The 26,140-nt window shown below is 38.5% G+C and overlaps 2 protein-coding genes across 3 annotated transcripts in view; one reads left to right on the top strand and one right to left on the bottom strand.

Annotated features, from left to right (window-relative positions):
• Positions 1 to 6,041: 6,041 nt before the first annotated feature.
• Positions 6,042 to 8,197, bottom strand: LOC143850953 (CASP-like protein 4C1). The gene is made up of 3 exons (XM_077360250.1): positions 7,743 to 8,197; positions 7,517 to 7,652; positions 6,042 to 6,605 (listed from the first exon to the last, which is right to left on the bottom strand). The coding sequence occupies exons 1-3, from the start codon at positions 7,952 to 7,954 to the stop codon at positions 6,381 to 6,383; spliced, it is 573 nt and encodes a 190-aa protein (XP_077216365.1). The 5' UTR covers positions 7,955 to 8,197; the 3' UTR covers positions 6,042 to 6,380.
• A 4,792-nt stretch (positions 8,198 to 12,989) lies between these two features.
• Positions 12,990 to 26,140, top strand: part of LOC143851107 (uncharacterized) — a 24,177-nt gene continuing 11,026 nt past the window's right edge. Inside the window, exons 1-3 of one of the 2 annotated variants that reach the window (XM_077360434.1) lie at positions 12,990 to 13,149; positions 19,078 to 19,549; positions 24,877 to 25,019. In XM_077360434.1, coding sequence (XP_077216549.1) covers positions 19,199 to 19,549; positions 24,877 to 25,019 — 494 coding nt within the window. In that variant the 5' untranslated portion in view covers positions 12,990 to 13,149; positions 19,078 to 19,198. The remainder of the gene's footprint in view (positions 13,150 to 19,077; positions 19,550 to 24,876; positions 25,020 to 26,140) is intronic. The other variant, XM_077360435.1, reaches the window with a different exon arrangement.

The raw sequence follows: 26,140 nt of genomic DNA, 5'->3' as shown, positions 1-26,140 counted from the left end.
TTAAACTGCAAAAAATTACTTAGAAATATTTTTATTTTATTTTTATCACCAATTAGTATTGATAAGTAGAATTTTTAAATGTTGTTTACGCATGAGCTCCACTATTTTTTATAAAATACTGGACTTGATGTGATAACCATATCACATTCTTGATCATCTTATTAGCTTGGAAAGTTCTTAGGATAATGTAAAAAGTGACAAAAACATTAATATCCTTTCCTATGCTCCGGCTCTCCTCCTCCTCGCACATCGCTCTATTGTCCTACTCTTTCATGAAAGTTGTTACTTAGGATTTCTTCCCACCTTCTTTTGGGTTTTATTTATTTCATTCACTTCTTCATGTTCTTCTCTTCTTAAAAAGAAATTGAAAGAGGAAAAAGACAATGGAAGATGGTTGAAAAACTGTGAACAGAAATTGTCTGGCTGAGAAACGAATAAATGCAAACAGAAATTGTCTACCTGAGAAGAGAAGCAAAAGCATCTCAAATTCGTTAAAAAATCATGGTTTCAATTTAGTAAAACGGTGGACAACTGTGAACAAAAATTGAATACCTGAGGAGAAAAGAAAAAACCTCAAATGAGTAAAAAAAAACCATGGCTTTGTTTTGGTAAAGCCCCTTTATAAGCAATTTTCTTTGGTTTTTTTTATGTGGGGACTGTTGTTGTTATTCGTTTTTTTTTTTGTTCCCGTTCTTGTTATTCGTTTTTTTTTTTTTTGTTCCCGTTCTTGTTGTTATTTAGTTGCTGTTGTTATTGTTGTTGTTTTACAGGGATAAAGAGTTGCTTATATAGTTTAATTGTTTTGTTCAATTTCTGCTGATAAAATGAGGGGTACCCACTACAAAGTTGACTGAGCAACTTCCATTTTTCCTTATTTCTAACATTTTTTCCACTCTTTTGTTCTTTGATTGGATTGACTTTCGCTTGGAAAAATAGAAAGGGATACATTTTTAGGCCTTGGCAATGGAACCCAAATGGATAACAAGGTGTTACAGACCTTTCAGAAGAGCTTTGTTCAAAGTCCGAAACATCTTAGATGATCAATGAGATTAACCAGAACCACAAGTTAAATGTCAAATATCCTAAACAATCTATGCTGAAATGTAGAGCTGATTAGGGAGCTCAACAACAATATAAGGAGAACCCTAGCTCCTTCACAAAGACGATGTAAGCTAGCTTCGTCCGAGGGTTGGTTCCGTCGGGGCATTGAAAACCCCTCTCTTTGCTTTATGGAAAAATAACCAACAGTCGGATATAATAGTAGGATATAATTGTTGACTTCTTCCATTATTATTTCTATGCACAACTTTCTCATTTCATTGAAATGAAGCTTCTTTGTGCGATCTTTCTCTATGATGGTGCTTTAATTAAAGATTAGTTCTACAGCTTTTGTTTGTTGTAATTCAGTTCTATTGTTATTTGATGTTGGACATTCTCATGATTGAGTATTGGGATTTCTTTCTTTCTCCTTCTACAGGTTTTGTTTGCCATAATTCAGTTCTATTATTATTGGTTGTTGGGCATTGGGATTTCTTTTCTTTCCCCCTAAAACCTAATTTAATTTTTCGATCAATAATAAGTTTATGATGAGATTGGTGGTTTGCGCAAAAACCAAGACTAACCAATTCAGAGTGGTTTTTTTATTGGTAGTTAAGCTGGGATCGAACTTGCGAACTCAAGATTGAGATAGTGAGCCTCAACCATTGAACTACAGACCCAATCCCTAATTCAGACTGATTTTGTGTGATTTTACAAAGCTTCTTTTCATCTGATAACTGAGTTCTCCCTACCTTTTCTTGTGGCAGAAACGGTCGAAATTTGATCCGGGTCTTCACCTTTTTATCAGTCAATAGGTTTCTTTCGTTATCATAACTCTGATTGAATTCGCACTTCTCTGAGTGAATACATATAATTCCTCATATCCCGTCAACACTTTTTCTCCTTTGAAATTCTCCTTATGCCCTCTTTTTTTCTTTTCCTTCTCAGCTGATTCCATTTCAAGAGTGAATACATATAATTCCTCATATACCTTCAACGTAAATGTAGATATTGAAGTCACATGAATTAGTTTAGGGACCCATTCAACTTAACCCCTAATGTTTAAAAAGTTACAAGTAGACCCCCTGTGGTTTCAATTTCTGTAAGGTAGACCCCCTCAGTTGACGGTTCGTCCACATATTGAAGGGTTGGAATGATCCTATTGCGCTGATTTTTTGGGCACACCCTATCTATGTCAGGGCCCATCAAATGAACGCTTTGGATCATCCAAACAATGTGGGCCCACTGTGTTTTTGGTAGTGTTTGGATTATAACTACTATATGTTTCATTAGTTTATATAGTAGTTGTCCTTTTAGTTGGTTAATAAAATAATGATTTTCATAAACAAAGGTGTCTTTCGTAGGTATATTAAACCATGTAAAATACCTTAGTCGCCCGTGCATTTGCACGTGCATTTCTTATTAGTCCATACAATGCAACTATTGATAAGATGATCATTCTATTCTATTAAAGGGAAGGCTTCTCCTCAGTTTCGACTCCATACTCGTTGAGGCTTTAGAATCATTCAATGGGAGTGGATTTTGCTCCAAGGCCCATTCATATCAAGGCCTGGTTTGCGATTTTGGATTTCTTGAACAGCCATGGCGGTACGAGGGGAGTCTTCCTGCCAAGCTTGAAAATCCAATCACCACTTCCCGCCATGAGCATCGAAGAACCTGTATGGGTCCAAGAACAGCCCGGAAAGACAGAGCTAGACCTGGACCAGCAACAGCCTGTTGGAAAAAAATTGAGGATACTGTTGTTGATAGAAAACAGAAACTTGTTGCTTCAAGGCGTGATATCACTTTCCTTAACACAAGATTCGCCCCCATTAGTAGTGTGCAAAGGGGATCCGCGAATTGCCTCCAAGATACAATGAAGCCTAGTAGGGAAGCCCTACTAATGTTTGATGACGCGTAGCACTAGCGGAATCAAACCCGAAATGCCCTTCCAAAATTTCAAGCCTTAGAGAAATTTCTAGATAATGTTTCTACAGAAAAACAGTATCTAAAACAGTAAACAAAAGAAAAACAGTATGTAGAAATACTTGGGGATTTTGTAGGAGTGTAGAAGAGAGTGTAAAGTCTGTCAGAATCGCCAATTCGTTTTCATATCTGAAATGACCGAATTCTGCACATTTTGTAGACCACCTGGTGTCTTTTCAGTGTGAAAAACACCTCTACAGGGCACCTTTCCAGAATGTTTGAAATCTGACCGTTAGATCGCACCCATTGATATTGAACGGTCCTGATCGATCCTAGAGGTGACTGTTGGTTTGAGTAAAACCTCTCTCCAACCCAGTCATCGTTAGATCAACCATCTATAGTGTGGATCGCACTCCCTTGGCACTTGACCGTTGAGGGAAGGGACACAACCCATTTGATCACACTCTTTGACCGTTGGAGTTATGGGCCCGTTGGGCCGACCATTAGGCCCGAACCGAAGCCCAACCCAACCATTCGGCTTGATGGGCCTACGAACCATTTGACCCATCCATCCGACCAATCCACCTTCATCTTGATCCAACGGTGCAGATCAAATCTGGAAAAAGTGCAAAGTGTGCCTAAAAAAGCGCCACTATGCGCCCTATAGCCCATTGCTCACGCCGCGCGTGCGCGTGTGCGAACGGTGCATTGCACCGTCCCGCGGGTCCAACCATGGGTTCAACCCAATGTGCAATCAAACAAGTAATAGAAAAGTGTAGTGCTTTATAAGCCCTTCTCTTTCTTTTCTCTCATCCGGTACGGGACTATCTTTTCAACTACACTTCTACATCCTTTTCTAAAAGCAAATATTTCCAAGAAAACATTTTCTTTTTCCCAAACGCTTTTGATAAAACATTATCAAAACACTAAAACATGCAAAATACATGATTTTGAAAATCCAAAATCACTAACACAGCCCAGCCGAGTCACTTCGCAAGCTCTGGGAATCGATCTATGACACTCGGGTCGGAATGAGCTTGGGAACCGATCTCCTCAATCTTCGGCATTAACAACGCTTAGCCAAGAGACCAACGACGCCTAACTCTCCACAAGGAGCTCAGTATTCTCACACCTGCCAAGACAAGGAGAGGAACCCGAAGTCATTTTTGAACCAACTCAGAGCGGAATCACAACCAGATACTCCAAGCGAACACCACGGCTCAACCAGATCTAACCATGGTGAGCAATCTCTATCCATCTCAAACAAGGGACTTCAGGGACGAACCTCTGAGGTCAGCAAACGAGAGAATGAAACTCCGGGCCTCAGGAAAAGACAAGTTTCCTAAATTGTCTATCAATCCAACTCTATAAAAGGAGGACCAAACACCAAGGTATGCATCTCTCACATCTCACAAACCGCACTCGATCTCACCACAAGCTCTTCCCGCCCTTAGTGCTCAAACTCTCTTGTTTGGTGCTCCATTTTGACTTGAGTGTTGATGATTTATTCCTTATCTCTAAAATCCTATTTCTTCATTCATTTCGGTTTCGGATCCGACCGAAATAGTAATAGTACACTCGATCAATAGTCACTGAGTCGGATCCTACTGAAATAGTAATAGTACACTAGATCAATAGTCACTGAGAGGTCAGAAAACTCTCTCTATATGTTCTACAGAAAGAGAATGAATGTTCATTTAATCTTGATCCTTGTGGAGCGAAAAAGGCACTATAGTAGATCGGAGGGTCTCCCGGAATCCAAATTCCAGGCCCTGTGACGAGTTCTTAGTGCTCGACAGTCAGGCTCACGGCGAGCATTTTCCGGAGCCTGGATTTCGGCATCAACGAGTACGATACAATACCACATCATGTGGTATCCGCATCAAGACAGACAAATATGCTTTGTCATCCATGTATAGTATTATGCCAATTAGCAGCATGGGTCCACTGGACTGTGGTGGGACCCCTGCAGCTTTCGTTAGCCTGCAAATGGACAATGAACTTTAGGGGCACACCTCTTGTTCAAATCCTTGCATTTCTTCTGTTCTACGAGGTATTGTCGGGGTGATGATATTTTCACCCCCTGCATTACTGGCACGCTCCCCTTATGAGGTGATTTGACATAAAGTTGCCCTGTGATCCGATCCATTGAACCTAACCGTAATCATAAGTCTGCACAAATAAGCTCGATTGGATAATCCTAAGCCATTGAATCATCACATTTGGGGTTCCATCAAGGAGTCTAAACCGTTGCTTTTTGTAGTCCATTATCTTATGCATGGGGGTGTCCGTTCGGATGGGACCAAAACCATGTCGTGATTTACCAAGATCAATGGCCTTGATTTCACACACATGCTCCTCTGTAGAACCCAAAAATTTCCTCTTACTATTGATCATGTGAACCATCTGATCCCAGAGGCGGATGGATCCCAATGGATCAGTTTAATTACAATTCAAAATATTTCTATTTGTTGCAGGTTTTGGACCTTTCATTTCAATGGATGCTGTTGGGTCCCTTAGGGCACTTACGGGATAGTTCAAATTAAGGATTTAAAAAAGGCTACTGATCACTACCATGTTTTAATAATTGTGCAAACTTAGCTTGTCTTTATGTTTTTACTTGGGTTCTGAGAGTTTCTCTGAGAACTGTAGTATTTTTCAAAAAGCAGTGTGGGGCCACTTCATAAGATAATCCAAACCATTCATTTGTTGGGCCACAACCTAAATAGTGTACACATGGGGCACATTCTGATTGTGGGTTCATTTTCCAAATTACACTCATAAACTTTCTTTAAAAATATCATTTCAACTTCAATTACTAAAACTAACTTCAGTAAAAGCAAAGAAAAGCGAGCTTCCCACCCAACTATGAAGCTTCCACTAATTATGTTCTTGACAAATGTCAAGCTTCCAGTAATTATTTTTTCACACTAACATAGCTATTAATCAATCAATCAATCAAACACCATTCAGAGATCCAGGCTGGTTTTAGATTACATGAATTTTATAATCCAGGATTATAAAATCGTTGAATCGACAAAGGGCTGTATACAATACCAAAACCATGTAGCTACAGATGAGAGAATCTCAACCACACGATCTATTTAAGCGCAAGATATAGAAGAATAAGAACAATTGATTCAAATAATAATACACAAAGAATAATAGCTCGGTGCATCTCTAGTGAACAGAAACCAAAAACAGAGACGGGGATTGATATAGCCACCCACTTCCTTCTTCTTTTTTTTGGACATTTCCACCCATCTCATTTTACCCCAAATCTTTTCATTTCGTTATTCAGCTGTTCAGTGTTCGAACTTCGAACCCACTGAAAAGATTTTTTTCAGTAAAAAGAGGCAGAATGCAAATGACCAAAATACCCAGAAATTTAGCCATCAAAATCTCTCTCTCTTTTTTCAGTAAAGATGAGAACGGGAGCCAGTTATAATGTAACAAGCGACCCTAAATCCAGAAATGAGAGATGAAATCCCTAAAAACAAGAAACCTCCAAATCCCAAGGCGATGGAGATATAGGACTGAACGCAGAAAGCATTCTCGACCGTACACGTGTCACCCTCCCTCAGAGTCCGAGCCACGGCAGTTCCCGCCGCGTTAGCCGACAGGAGTAGGTAAGCAAAACCCTGCAAAAAAAACAACCCCCCCCACCCCCTTGCCGGTATCAGAATTTCGTACCGATACGTATCGGCCGGTATTTCGGCGAATACAGAGGAAAAAAAATAAGAGAGATTAAAAAACATTGACTGAGTAGGTGAGATTTTATACTGGGTAAGCCCGTGTAAACCAGTAGTTTTCAAAAAATACCGTACGGCACAGACGGTGTGATGATCGAAACCGTCTATTTGATGGGGCACAACTTAAATAGGTTGTTCCCCCCAAAAAATCATTTCCATAGGATGATACTAGCCCTCCGATCTAATATGCCATCAAATGGACAGTTGGGATCATCCTACGGGGTAATCCATACTTATTAAAAAATGCTAAGCATGAGTAGTGTACGGCTTATACAATAGGATGATCCAAACCGTTCATTAGTTGGGCCACAACGTAGATAGGTTGTTCCCACAAAAATCATTTTCATAGGATAATCCTAGCCCTCCGATCTATATGCAGTTCGTCTAGGGCAAATGGACAGTTGGGATCATCCTACGGTGTAATCCGTACTTTTTGAAAAATACTAGACATGAGTAATGTACGGCTTACACAATAGGATGATCCAAACCGTCCATTACTTAGGCCACAAAGTAAATAGGTTGTTCCCACAAAAATCATTTCCATAGGACGATCCTAGCCCGCATAGATCGGAGGGCTAGGATCACCCTATAGAAAATGATTTTTGGGGGGCCAAACAAATGGATGGTTGGGCTAATCCGATGGTGCGAACAGTACAGTAGTTTTCAAAAAAATACTGGACTATACGGACTTACACCATATAAAAAGTCGGAATTAGGAATAAAGGAAAGCTAAAGGAGCAATCACAGATCCCGATACGTATCGGGCGGTATGGAGGATTGAGGCTTAAAATTAAAATTACCTGGTCGTGACCGAAATCGAACCAGAGTTGTACGGCCTCCGGCAAAAGCGTATTTCCTTTCAGAATCTCCCAAACGGAAACACCCATCTCAACGAACGAGTAAACGGCGACGATCCCATTTGCGGCAAGAACGAATCTGCAAAGAGTGAGTGCCAATACCAAAACAGGTGGGTAAAGAATATAGATAGAAAGGGAGTGCCTATATCAAAACGGGACATATATGTACCTGAAAGCATCAAAATGGGCCCAATTAGCGGAATCGGAGTGAATGTTAGTGAGCATAAAGACGACGGAGGAGAGAGAGAAACAGAACGCGACTAGTCGGAAAACGAGGATTAGGGTATTAAATCGGCGTAGTTTTTGAACGGAGAGTGTGGAATGAAAGTGTGGGGTGGCGATTCGAGGAGGGGTTTCGCCGTTGAACTGAGGAGATCGCATCGTGTGAGAGAGAGAGAATGGGAAGAGAGAGAGAGGGAGGAGTCATGAGAGAGGAAGAAAAAAAAAGGGGGTGGGGTTAGGGAAAAAAGGGGAGTTCTTTTTTGTTTTATTTTTATGGGGTTATCGTTAAAATCACGGGCGAGGGGAGGGTTTCCATGAGAGCGTGGGAGAAAAAGGGGGAAAAGGGAAGAAAAAGAGAGGAAATGGGAGAAAAGCAGTAAAGGGAAGAGCAGTGTAGGCTTTTGGTGTGATGGTTGCTGTTCCTTTTTTTGTGCTTTTTTTTTTAAAATTACTGTAATACCCATCCTCATTTTGTCTATGCCACTGGATCTATAAGATGTCCAATGTAGGACCAGGCCAAGATGGATGGTCCAGATCAACCAAACTACAGGAGCTTCAATTAGACAATCATAAAGCCTCTTTCGATACTAATATAAGATTAAGAAAGTATTATTTGTATATCTATACTATTAGGGCTTTGAGACGATTTCACAAATAATATTTCATGGAAGCTTTTTTTCCATAGAACAACGACCAATGGAATGGATTAAATAAATAACTTAGAGCCAACTTATTTTTTTATTTTTCGAATTAAACTTAAAGCCAACTATTATGTAGATCTTCTCTCCCGAAAAACAGAGAGGCCACAATAGCAATTTTCGAAATTGCATAGACGCTCTCCCATATATAATATGAGGAAATGAAGTATGTGCAGCTGCACAGATAAGCTATATGTGCATGGTTGCACAAACCATATTATGGGCCACATTTTTTGGGGGATCTAAAGCATTCATTTGGAAGGCCCTTCCATGGATAGGGTGTGTACCAAAAATTAGTCATTTATGATCATCCTAACCCTGCCATTTGTGGAGGGAAAAAATGGGCAGAAATAGTGTCTGTCCACTTTCCCCTCCGACTTTGATATTGGGTTAGGATGATTTTATATGGCTAATTTTTTGTACACACCCTATCTATGGAAGGGCCTCCCAAAAATGTGGCCCCCACTATGATTTGTGAGTCATGCATAGATAGCTTATCTGTGCAGCTCACATACTTCATTTCCTCATATAATATATAGGAAAATGATATATATGCCTCATTTTCTTCCCCTGGGCCACCTCCTTGTAGTGTGAAAAGAGTAGTCGTTAATACACTGTAGGGAGTGGTCAGGGCAAGAAAAAGGGGCCAATACTTCACTTCCCTTGCACACGAACGCACGCACGGACGCGCACAAACATACATAATTACTGCGGCCCAATTAAAATCGATTTCTTAGGTTTGGGCAGAGAGGATGGATCGACCAATTCTCTCTCTCTCTATTGCTGTGTGCCTTTTGCTAGTAAACTCATGTGTGTTTTAAAGTCAAATATAATTATTTGCAAGTTGTGGTTACCATAGTCTAACCAATAACATAGTTTTGACTTCCAAAGAAGCCTTATTATATGTTCCACTTGCAAATAAGATTAAATTAAAGTAATTATAGTTGCATATAATAACATTTTACCCGGGAGGCCATTAAATAAATGCTTAGGGCTTCTTTGAGCACTATAAACATAGAAAGCATAAAATCTTACTTGCAAATGGTTTTAAAAAAGAAGAAGAAGAAAGAAGGTTAGCAAAATCCACGTTCATATTTCCTAGCGCAACCAGAAACAACACATGAGTGGGATAATGAGAGAGAGTTTCATTCTCGAATTACTATCCACATATCAAACAATCGCCAGGTGTTCTCATTCTCGAATTTCTCATGCAGACTTGTTGTGTTGAATTTTATCATTGTCTGACCAAAAAATTAAAAAAGAAGAAGAAGGGTCATTTATTTCCACCGCTGAATTGTCAAAGGGAGTGGGGCTGTATCCCAATAATTTGAGCTTTTTAGCAAAAATAATGAGAGGCAGCTATCTAGAACTAAGTTAGTCAAGGATAAGAGTCTGAACAAGACTTACTCATGGGGTGCATAGATTATGACAGCTTTATTCACAATAAAGGACTCGGTCTAACCCACTTCCTTTCCACCGGCCACCCACTTCTATGGCGACCTTCGAACAGTTTAATGGTAACATGCGATTTTTGGGTCTTGTATGTAAAATCAACATAGCTGATCTTGAAGGGGGTCTCACTACCATACATGATCCCAAAATAATTCTGCTAATTAAATATGAAAAATGATATATTCGCCCCTTTTTCTTCCTTGGGTCACCCCAATGTACTGTTAAAGAGCAGTCATAAATACTCTAGATGGAGCTGGCCCGGGGAAGAAAAGGGGGATTGAGGTTTCTCGTTAGAGGGACCGAACGGAACGCTGCTAGAAAGAGAAGAGCAGTCTTATTCCTATTAGTAGAGTATAGGCCTTGATTTGAATGTCATTCCCTGAAATGACTCTCCTGTGAAGGTCCACATGGCAGGGTGAGGAGGCCGAGGTCGTCCCAGGCCACTGTCGTCACACCATGCTGCTCAAATCATTTTCCTATTTAATAACCTTCGTATGGGTGGTTTATTGGTTTTTTAAGGTGGTTATACTTTGCGCTACCATGTTTTTTTTATAATTGTATAAACTCAGCTTGTCTTTTATTAATTAAGCAGTTGCAAAGGATATTACAGCTAGAGTCGTACGTGCACACACCACAAAAAATCTCATGGATAAGTATCTACTAACGGCTGTAAAGCCCATTACGTTTTAGAAATTACAGTAGAGCCCACTTCAGAGAGATGATCCAAACTGTTCATTTGATGTCCCAAGGCATAAAATCCTTAGATTTATTGGGAGTTTATTTTTATTGGAATTTATTTTGTTAGATATGTAAGTTGGACGAATTTGGTAGAGATTATTTAAGAATTTGATAGCTTTTAGGAATGTTTGGATTGCTTAAATATAAGGTAGAGTTATTTTAGGGAAGCCATTAGAAACTTTAGGATATAGAAGTTTTAAAGAGAGAAGGATGTTTTCTTTTCTCATTATTTTAGTATCTTTGGTATCCTAGATTAGCTATGATTTAGCCAATGTGATTTCTTTAAATGCCTCCTCCATGGTGTAAGCAAATTGGGTTGAGTTTTATGAAATTGTTTTTATTTTTTTTGGGAAGAAAGGATCGGAAAGTTTTCTCCATGAAAACTGCCCCTTTATCCTCGGTTCTTTTTGTGAAATAACCAGTTACTCCAAAAGCTTAAGCTGTTGGAGAATGCGTTATTTAATCTTTTATACTTTAACACTTCCCCCTCAAGTGTGGGCTGTGTGGCCCCTCTCACATGTGGCCTCACTTTTGGGTTTGCCCGTTGCATGTGGATTTTGCTATCAAGGAGGTTTGAACCCAGGCATTTGCTCTGATACCATGTGAAACAACCAGTTAATGGAGAAGGCATTATTTAAACTTTTATACTTTACCAATTTTATCTTTTTCTTCATGCAAGATCACCACAAACTGGTTTGAACAGATTAGTTTTATCACCCTCTAGAGGCAGCCACCTACCTACTTATCGTCTTCAACCTCCATCCAACCATCTTTCTTTTAGTGTCTTTTCTATCACACAAAAACCAATCGAGCATCACCTATGTTCAATCCAAAACAGCCCCTAAGTCCTCATTAGATCTAGTCGACCCCAAGCCAAACCGGTCCCTTTGTATTTCACGCCAAATCCACCCACACTAGCCCTCCTTTCCCCAAGTTTTTTGGAAGGCACAACCCTTCCATTAGCAGCCTAACTATTTACCTTATTCTCATATTAATCACCATTCTCAAAACAACCATCCAGGCCTGTTTCATAAAACTACCCAAATCCCCTCCAATTACAGCCCTTAACACCTCTCTTTCCTTGTATAAATTTTAGCCTAAAACACCTTTACAAATCAGTCTCGAATGTCCCTTGTAATCCATCTATCTCAACAACATTCCACCTACAACCTTGCCACACGAAAACACCAACATAACCCACCTTTTTTATATCTTGTTAGCTGTCCATACCACCCAAAAGCCAATTTCACCCTTTTACTCATCCTAGTTGTTTTCCCAAACCCACATCCGATTGTCATCTTAAACTTAGTCCAGCATCTTCAAAACCCAAATTGCCAACTTGCTTCCTCTTGTTTCTTGTTTAACAGCCCATCTTTTCTTGATTTACTCCTTCCCTCTAACCACTCATCTTCTAACCACTTGGATCATCACCTTCCTTCAAGATTCTAATGATTCCAATGCCCATTCGCTTAGGAGCGGATAACGGAAGCTTTGATACGAAGCGAATGGATGTTAAAATCTCAAAATTCTAACAGATTTCAACATCGTAAACCTCCGACCCTAGAGAGGACAGATGATTTATGAGGTACAACCAATTTACGTTGTGGCTCACAAAAATGAACTCTTTGGACCATTTCAAAATAAAAAATAAAAAAAATGGACTCTTTGGAACATCTTTCTCCACTATGCTCTCTTAAAAAGAGTTTTTATACGGTGCCCGACCGTCAAGTACCGTCAAAACGGTACCACCCTTGATATTTGATCAAACAGCAGCACACTTTTTAAGAGGTTGCTGCTGATAAAAAATACTGGACTTCAACGCCCTCATTTTTTTGACATTATAATACCCCTCATTTTTTTTTTGATGACACAGGATGTCCCCACCTCCTTCGGGAGTAGGACTAGTCACTATGGATACACGCAACGACCCACTCACCATGTGTATCAGGTAAGTCGGGGGTGGGATTCGAACACTCTACAGCGAGCAAACCCATGACCTTATGCCGAAGAGCCAATGCCTCGTGGGTTTTAAACTTCTAATACGCCCCACTGTACCAGACAATCACCGTCTCAATTGCAGATGCTTGTCTTTGTGGGACCCAATAATTGATTGTTTAGCTTTGATTGAGAGCCTAAGTAGTTGTTCTCACTACGTGGCTGACGGGATGAACGGTTCTCTTTACTTAAGAGCGCCACGTGTACGATCAAGATGGAAACAATCATATTGGTTCCGATGGCTCGCGGGCTAAAACAAAATGCTGACTGTGCACGTCATGTTGCTGGGCCACGCATTCTGTCCGTTCCATTTTAGAGTGCGTTGAAAACGGAAAAAGCTATGCGATTCTTCCCAATAAAACGAGCGCCAAATCCACCAAACCCTAATTTAAAGTGCGCGATCTTTTCTGAAAGCGGATCGAAGATCGAGGATCTGGAAAAGTGGAAGAAAATTTTAGATTCTCTATGAAGGTAAGAAAATTGAGATTTTCTCGATTTCTCTGTCTTGATCTGTTGCTTTTCCTGGACTGTGTTTTGGATTTTCAATCTCTCATAATCAATTCAGAGCGGAATTTCTGAGAATTTTACAATTCGATGTTATTATTTTTGCTGATGAACGAATGATTCTTTCTTTCTTGTAAGGAAGGTTCATGTACTTCAGATGCATTGAAATTTGAATAAGTTTGCATTTTGAGTTTGTTCTAGATTTATTGTTTTGATTTGTGTCAGAAAATTGCTTTAATAGCAAATAAAATGAATTAAGTTCATTGCCACGCTTATAAAATGGTCTAATTAAGATCTATTTAGAGTTTATCGGCTTGTCGAGTTAGTTGATTGGTTATATCTGAATTGTTTTGAATGATTTATTTAGCTACAATCTGTTAGATTCACAAGCTAGAAATCTACACCGAAGTATTTGTTAGGATTCGGTTCAAAAGTGTATGATTTGAAGAGTTTGAAACCAACCTCAATTGAAGTGTATGTAGTATGCAAAATTCGAACCAAACTATGCTAGAAAAAAAATAGGAAAATAGATCACAAGAGGTAGAGGCACGTTACTTGTAAACTGCTACCCTTATGATACATTATCGTATCACCCCACTACCGTCAGTATTCAGTTGAGTTGCTTGCAACCTATCTCCAGGATACAACCACTACATTACGATCTTTGTCTTTGACGGTATGCTCGCCGGGACTTGGGGAAAATGATCTTTGTCTTAACCCTACGCTAAGCTGAGTTTGCTTCAACTGCTTAAATGAACCAAAATATTGGCAAGTCACAATTCGAGATCGTACAAGGAAGAAGCCCAAACCATGTTTTGGACTTGGTCCCTCTATTGTTGCATCCTACTCATAGTGATGTTTCCCAGGCTTTTGTTGAGTACATCCATGACCTCCCAACTTATGGATAACAATAGATTGAGGCAAGTAAAGTATTTAGATGTTGCTAATCAAAACTTTTTAGTGAATGAGATTCGGTGATGGTGTATCTTCGGCGAGGCTGATTCCCTCTAGGAACGTATAACAAGCTTAAGTAGAGGAAAATTGGTTTGTGCTGAATTCTCCAATGTATCTACGATAACTCTTACAAGGTTAAACTACTGGAGGGCTATGATATCTCTGCAATGTTCAGTGTTGCCGATTTGCTTAGGCTTCAAGATGATTACTCTTCAAAGGACATAGTGATGCAGATAATAGGCCAATATGCCTAGGGCTGCAAATGAGCCGAGTCAAGCGGAACTTTGGGGTGTTCGGGCTCGGCTCGTTTAGTTTGAGCATCGGCTCGTGTTCATGACGAGCTTAATATTATGGCTCAAGCTCGGCTCGCCAAGTATTCAACCTAGCTCGAGCCTGGCTCGGCTCGGCTCGTTTAGTAAACGAACGAGCCGATACGAGCTTTTAAATTGTTATTTGTGGAGACTAATTCAGTGTAAATCAGAGAAAAAGAATGACATAAAAATTTTCAAGTATTATTAAAATAAACAAGGATCATCTAGGAAAACAAAACTTAGCTAAAAATCAAAGCCAGAGGTAGAAAAAAGCTTGAAATATTGATGTTGAGATTCTCCAGTCAAAGCTGCAGTTTTTTCTAGCTTGGCACCTCCTTTAATGGCCAAATACTCCGCAGCCGCTCACCCGATCGAGCCTCCTTCAATGGCGATATACTCTTTCACTGGTTCGAAATTTCTGTGCTTTGTGCAATCGGTGGGGAAGAGAAGGAAATTAACAAAAGTGAATAAAAACAAGGAAAGGTATTGCTTGTTAAAAGAGGTTATAATGATGAAATTTCTGCAACGAAAGTGATAGCTAAATAATAATAAAGGAAGAAAGAAGAGATGTGTTGATCGAAAAAAGATGATATATTAATAAAAATATGGGTGTGGAAGTGATAGTTGTCTTGACTTGTGACTTGTGAGAGGAGTAAAAACAATTAAAAAAGGTAGAAAGAAAGATGTGACTTGTAACTTGTAACTTGGGAGTAAAAACAATTTAAAAAGGTAGAAAGAAAGATGTGAACAATTGTCAAGTTGTTAAACAAAATTTGAATTTTGGAAAGGAAAAAAAGCGCGCTATTGCTTCTGCTCGGACAAATGTTTCTTTTGTAACCTTACTATAGGCGTCGGGTTTCAGGTTGGGTCAGATTGCTCTGTGCTCGGCTCGGCTTGTTTATGAACCGAGCCTAAAAAGTTCACGAGCTTGTCCGAGCTGAACTATACAATGCTCGAGTTCGGCTCGTTTATTTGACAAGCCTATTTTTTGGGCTCGGGTTCGGCTCGTTTAGTAAATGAACGAGCCCGAGCCGAGCTTTTAATGAGCCGAACCCAAACATGTTCGTGATCTGGCTCGGTGCATTTCCAGCCCTAAATATGCCTATTAGTATTTATTTACATGTTTTTAATTTTTCATATTATTTTAGTTTTATGGATTTTACTTTCCATTGAATTTTATTTCAGTTGCCTATTAGGGATCTTAACTTTGATGATTATTGAATAAAGATTGATATTTCTCCCCTCTATAGATTTCTTCTTCTCCCTAAATTCATCAATTCTTCTCTTCTCCTCTCCTTTCCTTTCTTCTATTAATCTATTCTCTTGCACCATTTCCGCTCAAAATTGGCTTTCGCCATCAACACGAAAGTTGTTCGTGACAACTTTTCGAGTCTATTTAGCCTACTTTTAGCAGTCCACAACTAGTGCAAGCACTACAACGACCAACTTTGGCCGTCCGTCCGTTTTGGTTCCGACCATTGATTCGAGCTATCCAGGAGCCCGATCCTAGATCCGCGACAAACAGTGTCTTCCATTCGACATGACAGACAGATCAGACGGTTGATTTCAATTTTCGACACCAATCCTTATGGCTCCACCATTTGTTCCATATTTCTATGGTTATGATGAACACCACTATCCCTATAGAGATGTCAAGGATGCATTTCTAGAATGGATTGAGGCACTTGATGCATATCATCAGTACTTTGGTTATAATCATGAAATAACCATTCGTTGTGTCAAGGATTCAGTTTGCAGAGACGCCAAGTCAAAATGGCAATTCTTCGTGCTAGAGCGCAGTGACTTAGGCAAGCTACGATTCCGTCTATGGGAAGAAGTTTGTTATGAATTTATGAACATCTATGGAAATCATTATCAACAGAGATTGAAACGTGAGCGAGCAGTGTATAAACGAAGATTGATGTGTGATGAAGCTGCTCGACTTGCACAAGAAGCTGAATTTCAGGCAATCTTGGAAAAGATAGTGCAAGACTTGGATGAGAGGAAATTGGTATGCTAACGTGAAGCCGCAGCCCATCCGCGAACATGAAGCCTTCGCTCGCCTTGAACGAAACATCGCAGTCCGTCGTGCACGAGCGGCCGAAATTGAAGCAGCGAAGAAATTTGCTAACACTAATGACAAGCCAGACACAGATGATGCTATTGGTCCGACATATGACATTGTGGATGAGACCATTATAGTTGTTGAGGCCTTGCTTATGTCAGATACTGAGTCCATGATGGCAGATACTGAGTCAGAGATCTCTGATATAGAGCCAGAGAGTCCAGTGATTGTTGAGGCCGACGTCGATGAGCATGTCGATTAAGAGATTTCCATAGGGCCGATTGCCGAGCATCTAGAGAGAGAGATCTTGACATTTCTATACTAAAGACAGATAGTGTGACCGAGCCATGTGAGACTGCTCCACTGACTGAGTCGACTGAGCATCATCCTGAGTCAGCGCCGAGTGACCTGACTGATGAGCCATTACTTGAGACGAATGTTCGAGAGCATATTGTTGAGGACTGCACTCTCTTTGAGCTGGTCGAGCAGATTGTCGAGATTTGTGCTGCCGCAGAGGTGCTTGTTATGCAGTTTGATCGGGAGGATTGCCGGCCTGATATCACTATGCCAGATACGATTCTAGCATATGACTTTGTTGTTGATTCCATTGCGCCAGATGTGATACCAGTGGATGATGACCTTATTGAGGTTAGTCATGGATTCGTACTGCCTATAGCTGTCATGCCAATACCACCGACCCAGGAGGAGTATGTTGCTATCTTTCCAGACAGTTTACTTCTTCAGCTTGGATTGCGTTATTATGATTCTACATGGGCGATTTCTTCCCTCCCGTTCCACCGGTATTTAAGGCTACTCTCACGGTTATCATGTGCAATAGACATCCCGAGTGCCTCTGGCGGATTGCGACTCATGCTGCTTGAGTGGGTCGTTTTCATATTTGATCCGGCGGACTAGAACTCGAGGTCGAGTTCTTTTCAAGCGGGGGAGAATGATACAGATAATAGGCCAATAAGTGGTATATTTGCTCATTAGTATTTATTTACATGTTTTTTAATTTTCCATATTATTTTAGTTTTAGGGATTTTATTTTCCATGGAATTTTATTTCAGTTGCCTATAAATAGGCCTCTTGTATTAGGGATCTTAACTTTGATGATTATTGAATAAAGATTGATATTTCTCCCCTCTACAGATTTCTTCTTCTCCCCTCTAATTCTTCTCTTATTCTCCCTAAATTCATCTATTCTTCTCGTCTCCTCTCCTATTCTTCTTTCTTCTACTCTTTTATTCATCTATTCTCTTCTCCTATTCTTCTTCTTCTTCTCTTTCTTCCCTATTCTTCATCTTCTTCCCTTTCTCCCCTTTCTTCTATATCTCTTCCGGGTCCTACATCACATAGAAGCAAATATTCTCATTTTAAAGAAGCCAATGGAGAGGATCATACATATTCTTGACAAGACGATCACTTGATCTGAGCACTTGCTGATATCTTGTCCAATGGAAAGTAAGGTCTCCTACTAATAATAGTACATTACATGGATGACAGAGGAAGAACTGCGCCGTAATAATGTTCAATTGTTTTATGAGTATGAGGAAGGCAACAACTCAAGTTCGAGTTCTCTACAACCCTAGGAGGGTGATGCAGAAATTAATCCTCAACACCAATCAGAATGCATCAAAAAGTTTTTAGAAAGAGGAAACTATAGTGAAAAGAAAATCAGGGGCCCAAGTGGACCCGAACTGCTGACGTCATCATAAAGGTTGTTGGTGTCACAGGGCCCCACACAGAATAAATCCCATATTCAAAGAGAAGGCATCACTTCCTCTGAAGTTTAGCAAAATTTGGATTATTTGACTCAGGATTGATGATCTGGCGTGAAATGCATGTTTTGTAGTTTTTTTCTTTTTCTTTTGTTTTGATTCCCCTCCTTGTATTATCGCAGCTCGTTTTGGCTTGTTGAGCCCCTTTTTTCTGTTAATATTATTTTAATTGTTCAAAGAAAGGTATGAGTTTGTTTATTTTGTCTTTTGATGCTTGTAAATTTTCACAAAGCTGTGGGAAATCAATAGCATATTTTCCTTTCCATTTTCTGAGCTAAATTTTAGTGTTTGGTTGTTGAATTCAGAAGCATACTCTCACTTATGATCTGAAAATTCAGTCACAGAGATCATAAAAAGCCTTATTTGTTTCATAACTACTGGTTTGCAATATTATCATTCGAAACCTGTATGCATTCCTAGCATTATTGTGTGCGCGTGCGCATGTGCGTGTGCGTGTGCATGTACAGTTATTATTTGCCATTCAAAAATATGGATGGGAAGTTTTAAGTTGATGATGTTGGCACGAATAATGTTGTAATCTTTGTTTTAATTCTTTATTAGAAGTTTGATTTCACAATTATAAAGTTTTCGTTCTGATATTTACAATGGAAATTATCTAAACTTTGTTCTAGCATCAGTTCAAATATAGTACTCACACTGATATTGAAATTGGTCTTTGCATGATAAGATTCATACAAGTTTAGTTTGAGCTAATATTTCACCTCTCTATAAATTGGAGATCTTCAATAGTTTTTTATGCAATCTGCGAATCTGGTAATTTCAGATGTACACCGAGCATTATATAAAAACGATACAACAATTGCTCCAGGGACTACTTCTGATATTTCAAAGTTTTGTATCCAAGTGATTGAGAATGTGAAGTTGAGGGTATATTGATTCATTAAATGGGAGACTCTACACATTTTCCGGCATCAAATAACAACTTCAAAGTATCAAGCATTGCTTCGTCTGGGAAGGCATCCAAACAACGTTTAGTTGCATCTCCTCCAAAGGGTTTTCAGAAGACATTCAAGAACTTGGTTTCTTCGAAGCATGCTAAATTGGGAGGAGGGTCAGCTGATCAGATAATATTCTTTTTGCTTAAAGTTGCATCTCTAGAGATCGTGCGAAGGTTCTCCAGAGCAAGGTGTCCATTCATATGGAAGGGTCTTCAGGCATTGCAAGTCCTTAGCTACCCGCCATTTAAATGGATTCAGAGATGGGCCCCCTTCAAGAATTTGGTTAAGGGCATGCAGGTTTGTTCATTCATCTATATATATTGAAAGTTTCAAGTTGAACTTATTCATGTGTCTCTATACGATTCCTTTATATTGGGTTATGATGTGCAAATGGTTGTCTTATGATGGTTAATTCTCAGATGAGGATGTATTGGTAAATTAGTCCTTGATATGCTTGTTGCTAGGAGAGAATAGTGGATGCTGATTAATTGTTTCCTTTATTATTGTTCGCACGGTCTGTATGTATCATTCTTCTTGGAAACTTACCCCTTCTGATAGTGATGTTCAATCAAATTGAATGGATGATTTTCCTAGCACAAATGACTTTGCGTAGTTAGCCCTAGGTGTTGCTTCGAATTCAATATGTTATTTGTAGTTCATTGGAGAGCATATTTCAATATGACTTGGATGGGACATATTCTATGCATTATGATCTTAGTTTATACATGCTTCTAGAAGCTCACACCTAGAAGTTGTGCATTGAATCTGGAGTTATTTAAAAGCGGGCATTATTTCAATTCAAGCGCAATCTTGGAATGAGACTTTCTTTCTATGTTAAGTTTATGGATGGATCCACTCAGTGAAAGTCCCTCCCCTCAAACTTGTAGGGAGACTATTTTTTTTATCATTGGCATATTTGTCTAGCACCCCAGTAGTTACATTGAAGAACCTGGTATGCGGCACGGATATGGGCACATATATGTTTGTGTACATTGTATGCCACTTTGATAGCCAAAATACATGGGTGTAGGATTTGCTTTGCATCAAGTATGTTTCGAAAAATATGCCAGGTATATTACTATAAAATGTTGTTCGTAAGCAAAAGAGGCATGGGAATGTATACAATTGATTATTAAACTAACATAACGAATCAAATTGAAATAGCACCCTTAAGTATATTATTCAATAGTGTGTACAATTAATAAAGACTATCCATATTCATATTCACACACAGGTATGTGTGTTTAAATATTAATATTATACTTATAACTTTAGTTAGAAATATTTGATAGGGCTTTTTTCTTTCCCCATAAAACCCCTATTAAACTAATGAGGGTGTAAATGTTTACGGGGTAGAATAATTCATTTATAAATTCTTACTCCTAAATTATTTTTGGTTGTTTCTTTGCTTTGGGAAAAGCAAATCTGCATGTTTTTTTGGGTTGCTTCGTTAAATTTACTGAAAGGAAAAATGAGGCCCTAATTCACTGACTGAAGAAAGAGCTTTTTAGAGCCTCGATCAACATAAAAGAAAAAGATGACAAAAATACAAGAAGTTTGAGATATATCATGGAGGAAGGTCATCAGAAAATACGAGACAAGGTCGCGTACCTGCAAGGCATTGATCGCAGCGACTTTAGCCGGCAAGAGAAATTCAAAATGATGTTTTTATTCCAAAGCTACTGTTACATGAAGATTCTGTTACACCTGTAATGCAGAAATGAATTACTTGTTTGAGGGCCGTAAGTTGTTTGCGACCCACGGCTGTAAAACCACTATTTCTAAACTCAATCTCGAAGGCGAATTGAGACACGGTAAAAAGGGGTTGACTTAAGGTGAGTGAATGATTGATGTGGTCATTTTTTTCATTAAGTTGGGTGAGTCAAAGGAGTTTTCTATGAATTTGTAAGGCAAAACTCAAAACTCAAACAACTTGACCGAGAAAACAGTGAGTCGACTCTTGCGAGTCGATGATTGATGCGGGGTGGTTTTAAACAATGTGTAAAACCAAGGTTATTAAAAGCATCCTTGAAAGGTGAGACTCTTCCAAGGAATCACGCTTCCAAAGCATAGTTTGTATGGCTTTACACAATTTTAAGAAGCATGCTTTGGAAGTGTATAACCGCTTGCCCCATTTCCTAGAAGCGTGCTTCCCTTTTTGGTAAATCCATGATTCCAGAATTAAAATTCACGGTTACAAAAATTGTGAATACACATTTTGCGTAATTTGGTTCACAGTTTCAAAATTTAGGATTTTTGTTTCCAGATTTTCAAGATCACATTTTTTTAAAGTATAGGGACGTGGTTTTGATGGTATTTACATGGTTTACCATAAAATTATGTCTATTTTTTTATATTTAGAAAGTGGATTACTAACCCCATTGAACGAGCAAAACCCCCAAATACAACAATTTAGGTTTTTTGCTCTCTCTCTCTCTCTCTCTCTCTCTCTCTCTCTCTCTCTCTCTCTCTCTCTCGAGTTTTGAACTTTTTATTTCCATGCAAATTAAAGAAGAAGAAGAAGAACTACTATGTGATTTTTTCCTTATTTTTTTAGGTCCTTTTCCCTCTATTTTTTTAAACAACATGCAATTGCTAAACAGAGTAGCTGGGAATGATTTTCCTTTCCTTAATGTTTGGCCCTATTTGGATTAATTAGAAATAGAAGTAGTTTTTGCACAGAAAATGCATTTTTACTCTTTTTTTCCCTTCTTCCTTTGTTTTTATTTTAATTATTGAGTTTAAGGTTTAAGATTGATGTAGTAAGCCCTATTTGCACTTCGGGGCTGTTAATTACAAGAAGACGAAGAAGTACAACACAGTGGCGCACTAGGTGAGACGGATGAGAACAAAACGTTTAGGATTCACTCACTCGGCTCCGTTTGGTTGAGAGATGATTTAGATCTACTGATTGTAGAAGGTGATTCTCTCCATGTTATTCTTTGGATGAACCGGGGGGCTAGATTTCGGTGGTGGTTCGCCAATGCGATTGAAGAGATACTTGATCGAGTTGAGGGGTCACTTTGTGACATTCCAACATATGTGGTGCTCTGCCTACAATGAGGCTGATCGTCTGGCTTGGTATGATATCATTAGAACTGAATTAGAGTGCTTTGATTTTCTCCCTCCTTGACTTATATCTGATGTACTTTTCCTTTATTTTTGTTCGCGCGGTGTGTATGTTATTTGTAGTTCATTGGAGAGCATATTTCAATATGACTTGGATGGGGCATGTTGTATGCATTATGATCTTAGTTTATACGTGCTTCTAGAAGCTCACACCTAGAAGTTGAGCATTGAAACTTGAGTTATTTAAAAGCAGGCATTATTTCAATTCAAGTGCAATCTTGGAATGAGACTTTCTTTCTATGTTATGTTTATGGATGGATCGCCCATAAAAAAAAGGTTTATGGATGGATCCAGTCAGTGAAAAGTCCCTCCACCTCAACCTTGAAGGGAGACTATTTTTTTTTATATAATCATTGGCATATTTGTCTAGCACCCCAGTAGTTATGTTGAAGAACCTGGTATGCGGTACGGATATGGGCACATATATGTTTGTGTACATTGTATGTCACTTTGATAGCCAAAATACATGGGTGTAGGATTTTTTTTGCATCAAATATATTTCGAAAAATATTAAGCAAAAGAGGCATGAGGATGTATACAATTGATTATTAAACTAACTTAACGAATCAAATTGAAATGGCACACTTAAGTATATTATTCAATGGTGTGTACAATTAATAAAGACTATCCATATTCATATTCACACACAGGTATGTGTGTTTAAATATTAATATTATACTTATAACTTTAGTTAGAAATATTTGATAGGGCTTTTTTCTTTCCCCATAAAACCCCTATTAAACAAATGAGGGTGTAAATGTTTACGGGGTAGAATAATTCATTTATAAATTCTTACTCCTAAATTATTTTTGGTTGTTTCTTTGCTTTGGGAGAAGCAAATCTGCATGCTTTTTAGCTTGCTTCGTTAAATTCACTGAAAGGAAAAATGAAGCCCTAATTCATGGGCTGATGAAAGAGTTTTTTTTTTTTTGAGAAATATATCAGATCATCAAATATTCGATCAACATAAAAGAAAAAGATGACAAAATACAAGAAGTTAGAGATATTTCATGGAGGAAGGTCGTCAGAAAATACAAGACAAGGTCACATACCTGCAAGGCATTGATCGCAGTGACTTTAGCCGGCAAGAGATATTCCAAAAGATGTTTTTATTCCAAAGCTACTGTTACATGAAGATTCTGTTACACCCGAAATGCAGAAATGAATTACTTGTTTGAGGGCCGTAAGAAACAGACACGTAATGAAAATTAGCCATAGATGTTGCAAAAGTTGCAATTGAAAATCCCTAGTGAAAAATATATTTCTTGTTATAATTATTTTATATAAAAACTTTGCACGTGTTGCGAAACTTGCTAGTGAAAATTTAGAACTTTAGTTCATTAACAGCCACATAAATAGAACAAAATAACCCCTAGATAAGAACCATGGATTGAGCTTGTTTTTTCCCTATATAAGAAGATGATAGGTCTCCTCGTCAAATATAGCTAGAGATATTTGCTAATTATGTCTTTTTTTTAATGGTTTGCTAATTATGTTGATTTTCATTTCTTTATAAACAATTGCTTAATAGGTCATTTTAAAATAGCAGGCTTGCTTTATTAAAAGGGTTATTTTATTGGAGAAATGTTAAATACTTAAATGGAAGAACCTTCTACATCATTCTCTCTCTTGCTTATTTTAATGAGAGAATCTGGGTCTTTGGTTCACATCCTAGATTCTCTTAGTGCCTAAGATGTTGTACATGAACTTGCAACACATTGTTCTTGTAACAATAACACTGGGTATGCGAACTAAGATAGTTAACTAGGTTTTCCTGGTAGTCCAGAAAAAAGAACAAATATATAAGAAAACCATCAATCAGTACACAAGAGTCTGGATTGTGATACAGCCCTCATTTGGAGAGCCAGGTAACCTGGAGCAGCGTCTTTAGATTTTTATAATCTTGTAGTATACATTTGTTGGTGGAAATCCAGTGACATGGAAAGAAGGAGCAAATTGTTACAGTTCGATTAATGGATTAGATTTCTTGTGAGCTAACCTAATGATAGAATTGAGAGAAATTGGAGGTGTCTTGTCCAATGGATTTTCACCGTGGCAATTAAGTGGCTATCTACACCTTTCGGATCTTGTATTTCATAAAAAAGGCAATCATATTTAATTGTATTGCAATTTCATCAGAAAAGATTGTGCCATAGGAGATTTCTATTTGATTTTAGAAGATCAGCCTGAAGCTTCCCTAGAAATATTTCATCTATCAGGAAGGATTTCAACCAGTAATACATTCTCCCTCCCTCCCTCCCTCCCCCCCCCCCCCTCTCTCTCTCTCTCTCTCTCTCTCTCTCTCTCTCTCTCTCCTCAATCTTTTTCCTCGATTTGTTTTTTAAAATCTTTGATGGATTATACATGTGGTGCTTCTTCGACCTCTACTAATGAATAATTTTTCCATGCAATATAATTTAAATTCTCAATGTTTTTTAGGTTTGTTCGATTAGTATCATTTGCATCCTTAGTTCTAATATATGTTAATCTGGCAGAAACTTTCACGGCCATTGTTGTTCCTCTCAATTGCTACCGCTTTCTCTGATCAGTCGGATTGTTGTAAACAAACCCTAGGCAGTGCGGATGAGTGTCAAACATCTCCTGAGTCACCTGAGGGAGAATCAACTTCCGAAATGATGTAAGTTATGAAGCAAGCATTTTAGGTCTGTCCATATTTTCTGTTCTAGTCATACTCTTGTTTATTACTGATATGATTGACCAGAATACTAGTTGTTATTGTATTTACTAATATTATAATATTGTAGTTAATAATACCAAACTAAGCGTTTAAGAACTTACTGCCGAAGTACTGACCAAAAGTTCTGCACATTCCTGGCACTACTTTTCTTTAATATTAAACTCTATAATCATTATCTGACCTAATTGTCAAGGTTTCATGGATGATGAGAAATATCCTTCATACAGAAATAATTGTGCTGACGGATTTGTGGTCATTGAGAAGTGATAAATTGGGAAATCTTTGCTGCTACCTGTTGTTGCATATGTCTAGCCATCTATGTGAAAATTGAAGTTTGAAGCGAGATTCTTGACATAATGGACTTACTTTTATCGAATTGAGAACTCATAAAACATAATTTGACATAGTACCTTTGTCAACTTAGAAATGAACGATGACTGAAATACCCCTGCTGAAAAGGGGAAAGAACAATTAGCATCATAAATATATATATTAAAACTCCCCTCAAGATGGAGAGAAGTTATATGCACCAGCCTTGGTTTGCTAATGAAGTTTGTATTTGTTGAGCCTAGTAGCTTTTGTGAATACATCTTCAAGGTGGAGACAGCTTTAAACATATCAGAAACATGTTCTGCATGCTCCTTATGAAGGGAGTTAACATCAGCATTCTTCGTACATTTTTTTCTCTTATAAGACACCAAATTTTTAGCATTGTGGTTTGCATAGTTGACAAAACAGCCAGGTGACATCTTGAGCAGAACGTGTAGGGAATAACCAAATAAGCCTAGAACGACACTAATCCTTGTAGCACACAAAGATATTGAATTTCTTTTTTCATTCTTGACATTTTTACAAGCATACAAATGGGTATGCATATATGTTTAATATGTCTAGTACATATCATGGACATTGTTCATGGTTCAATGTTACCTGGAGCGCGGTTTGTTCCGGTATGCGGTGTGGGTACGGAGTACGATGGTAGCCTGGTAAGCGGTACAATGAGGGTAGGCTAAGTTGGTTCGCTATTTGGCATCCCGAGTTGGTTTGGAGCGCTAATTCGG

This window comes from Tasmannia lanceolata, unplaced genomic scaffold (genome assembly GCF_043159265.1).
Source record: "Tasmannia lanceolata isolate RefF3 unplaced genomic scaffold, GAP_Taslan_0.1 ptg000018l, whole genome shotgun sequence".
NCBI classification, from domain to species: Eukaryota; Viridiplantae; Streptophyta; class Magnoliopsida; order Canellales; family Winteraceae; genus Tasmannia; species Tasmannia lanceolata.
Note: the sequence above shows the minus strand (reverse complement) of the source record. Positions and strands in the feature narration are given on the sequence as shown.

Bases quoted from the DNA above. Each gene is read 5' to 3' on its own strand.
- LOC143850953 (XM_077360250.1), bottom strand. From the start codon at position 7,954: ATGCGATCTCCTCAGTTCAACGGCGAAACCCCTCCTCGAATCGCCACC. The intron at 7,653-7,742 runs GTACATATATGT...CACTCTTTGCAG, and splicing joins GCCCATTTTGATGCTTTCAG to ATTCGTTCTTGCCGCAAATG. The intron at 6,606-7,516 runs GTAATTTTAATT...TTTTTTTTGCAG, and splicing joins TCGATTTCGGTCACGACCAG to GGTTTTGCTTACCTACTCCT.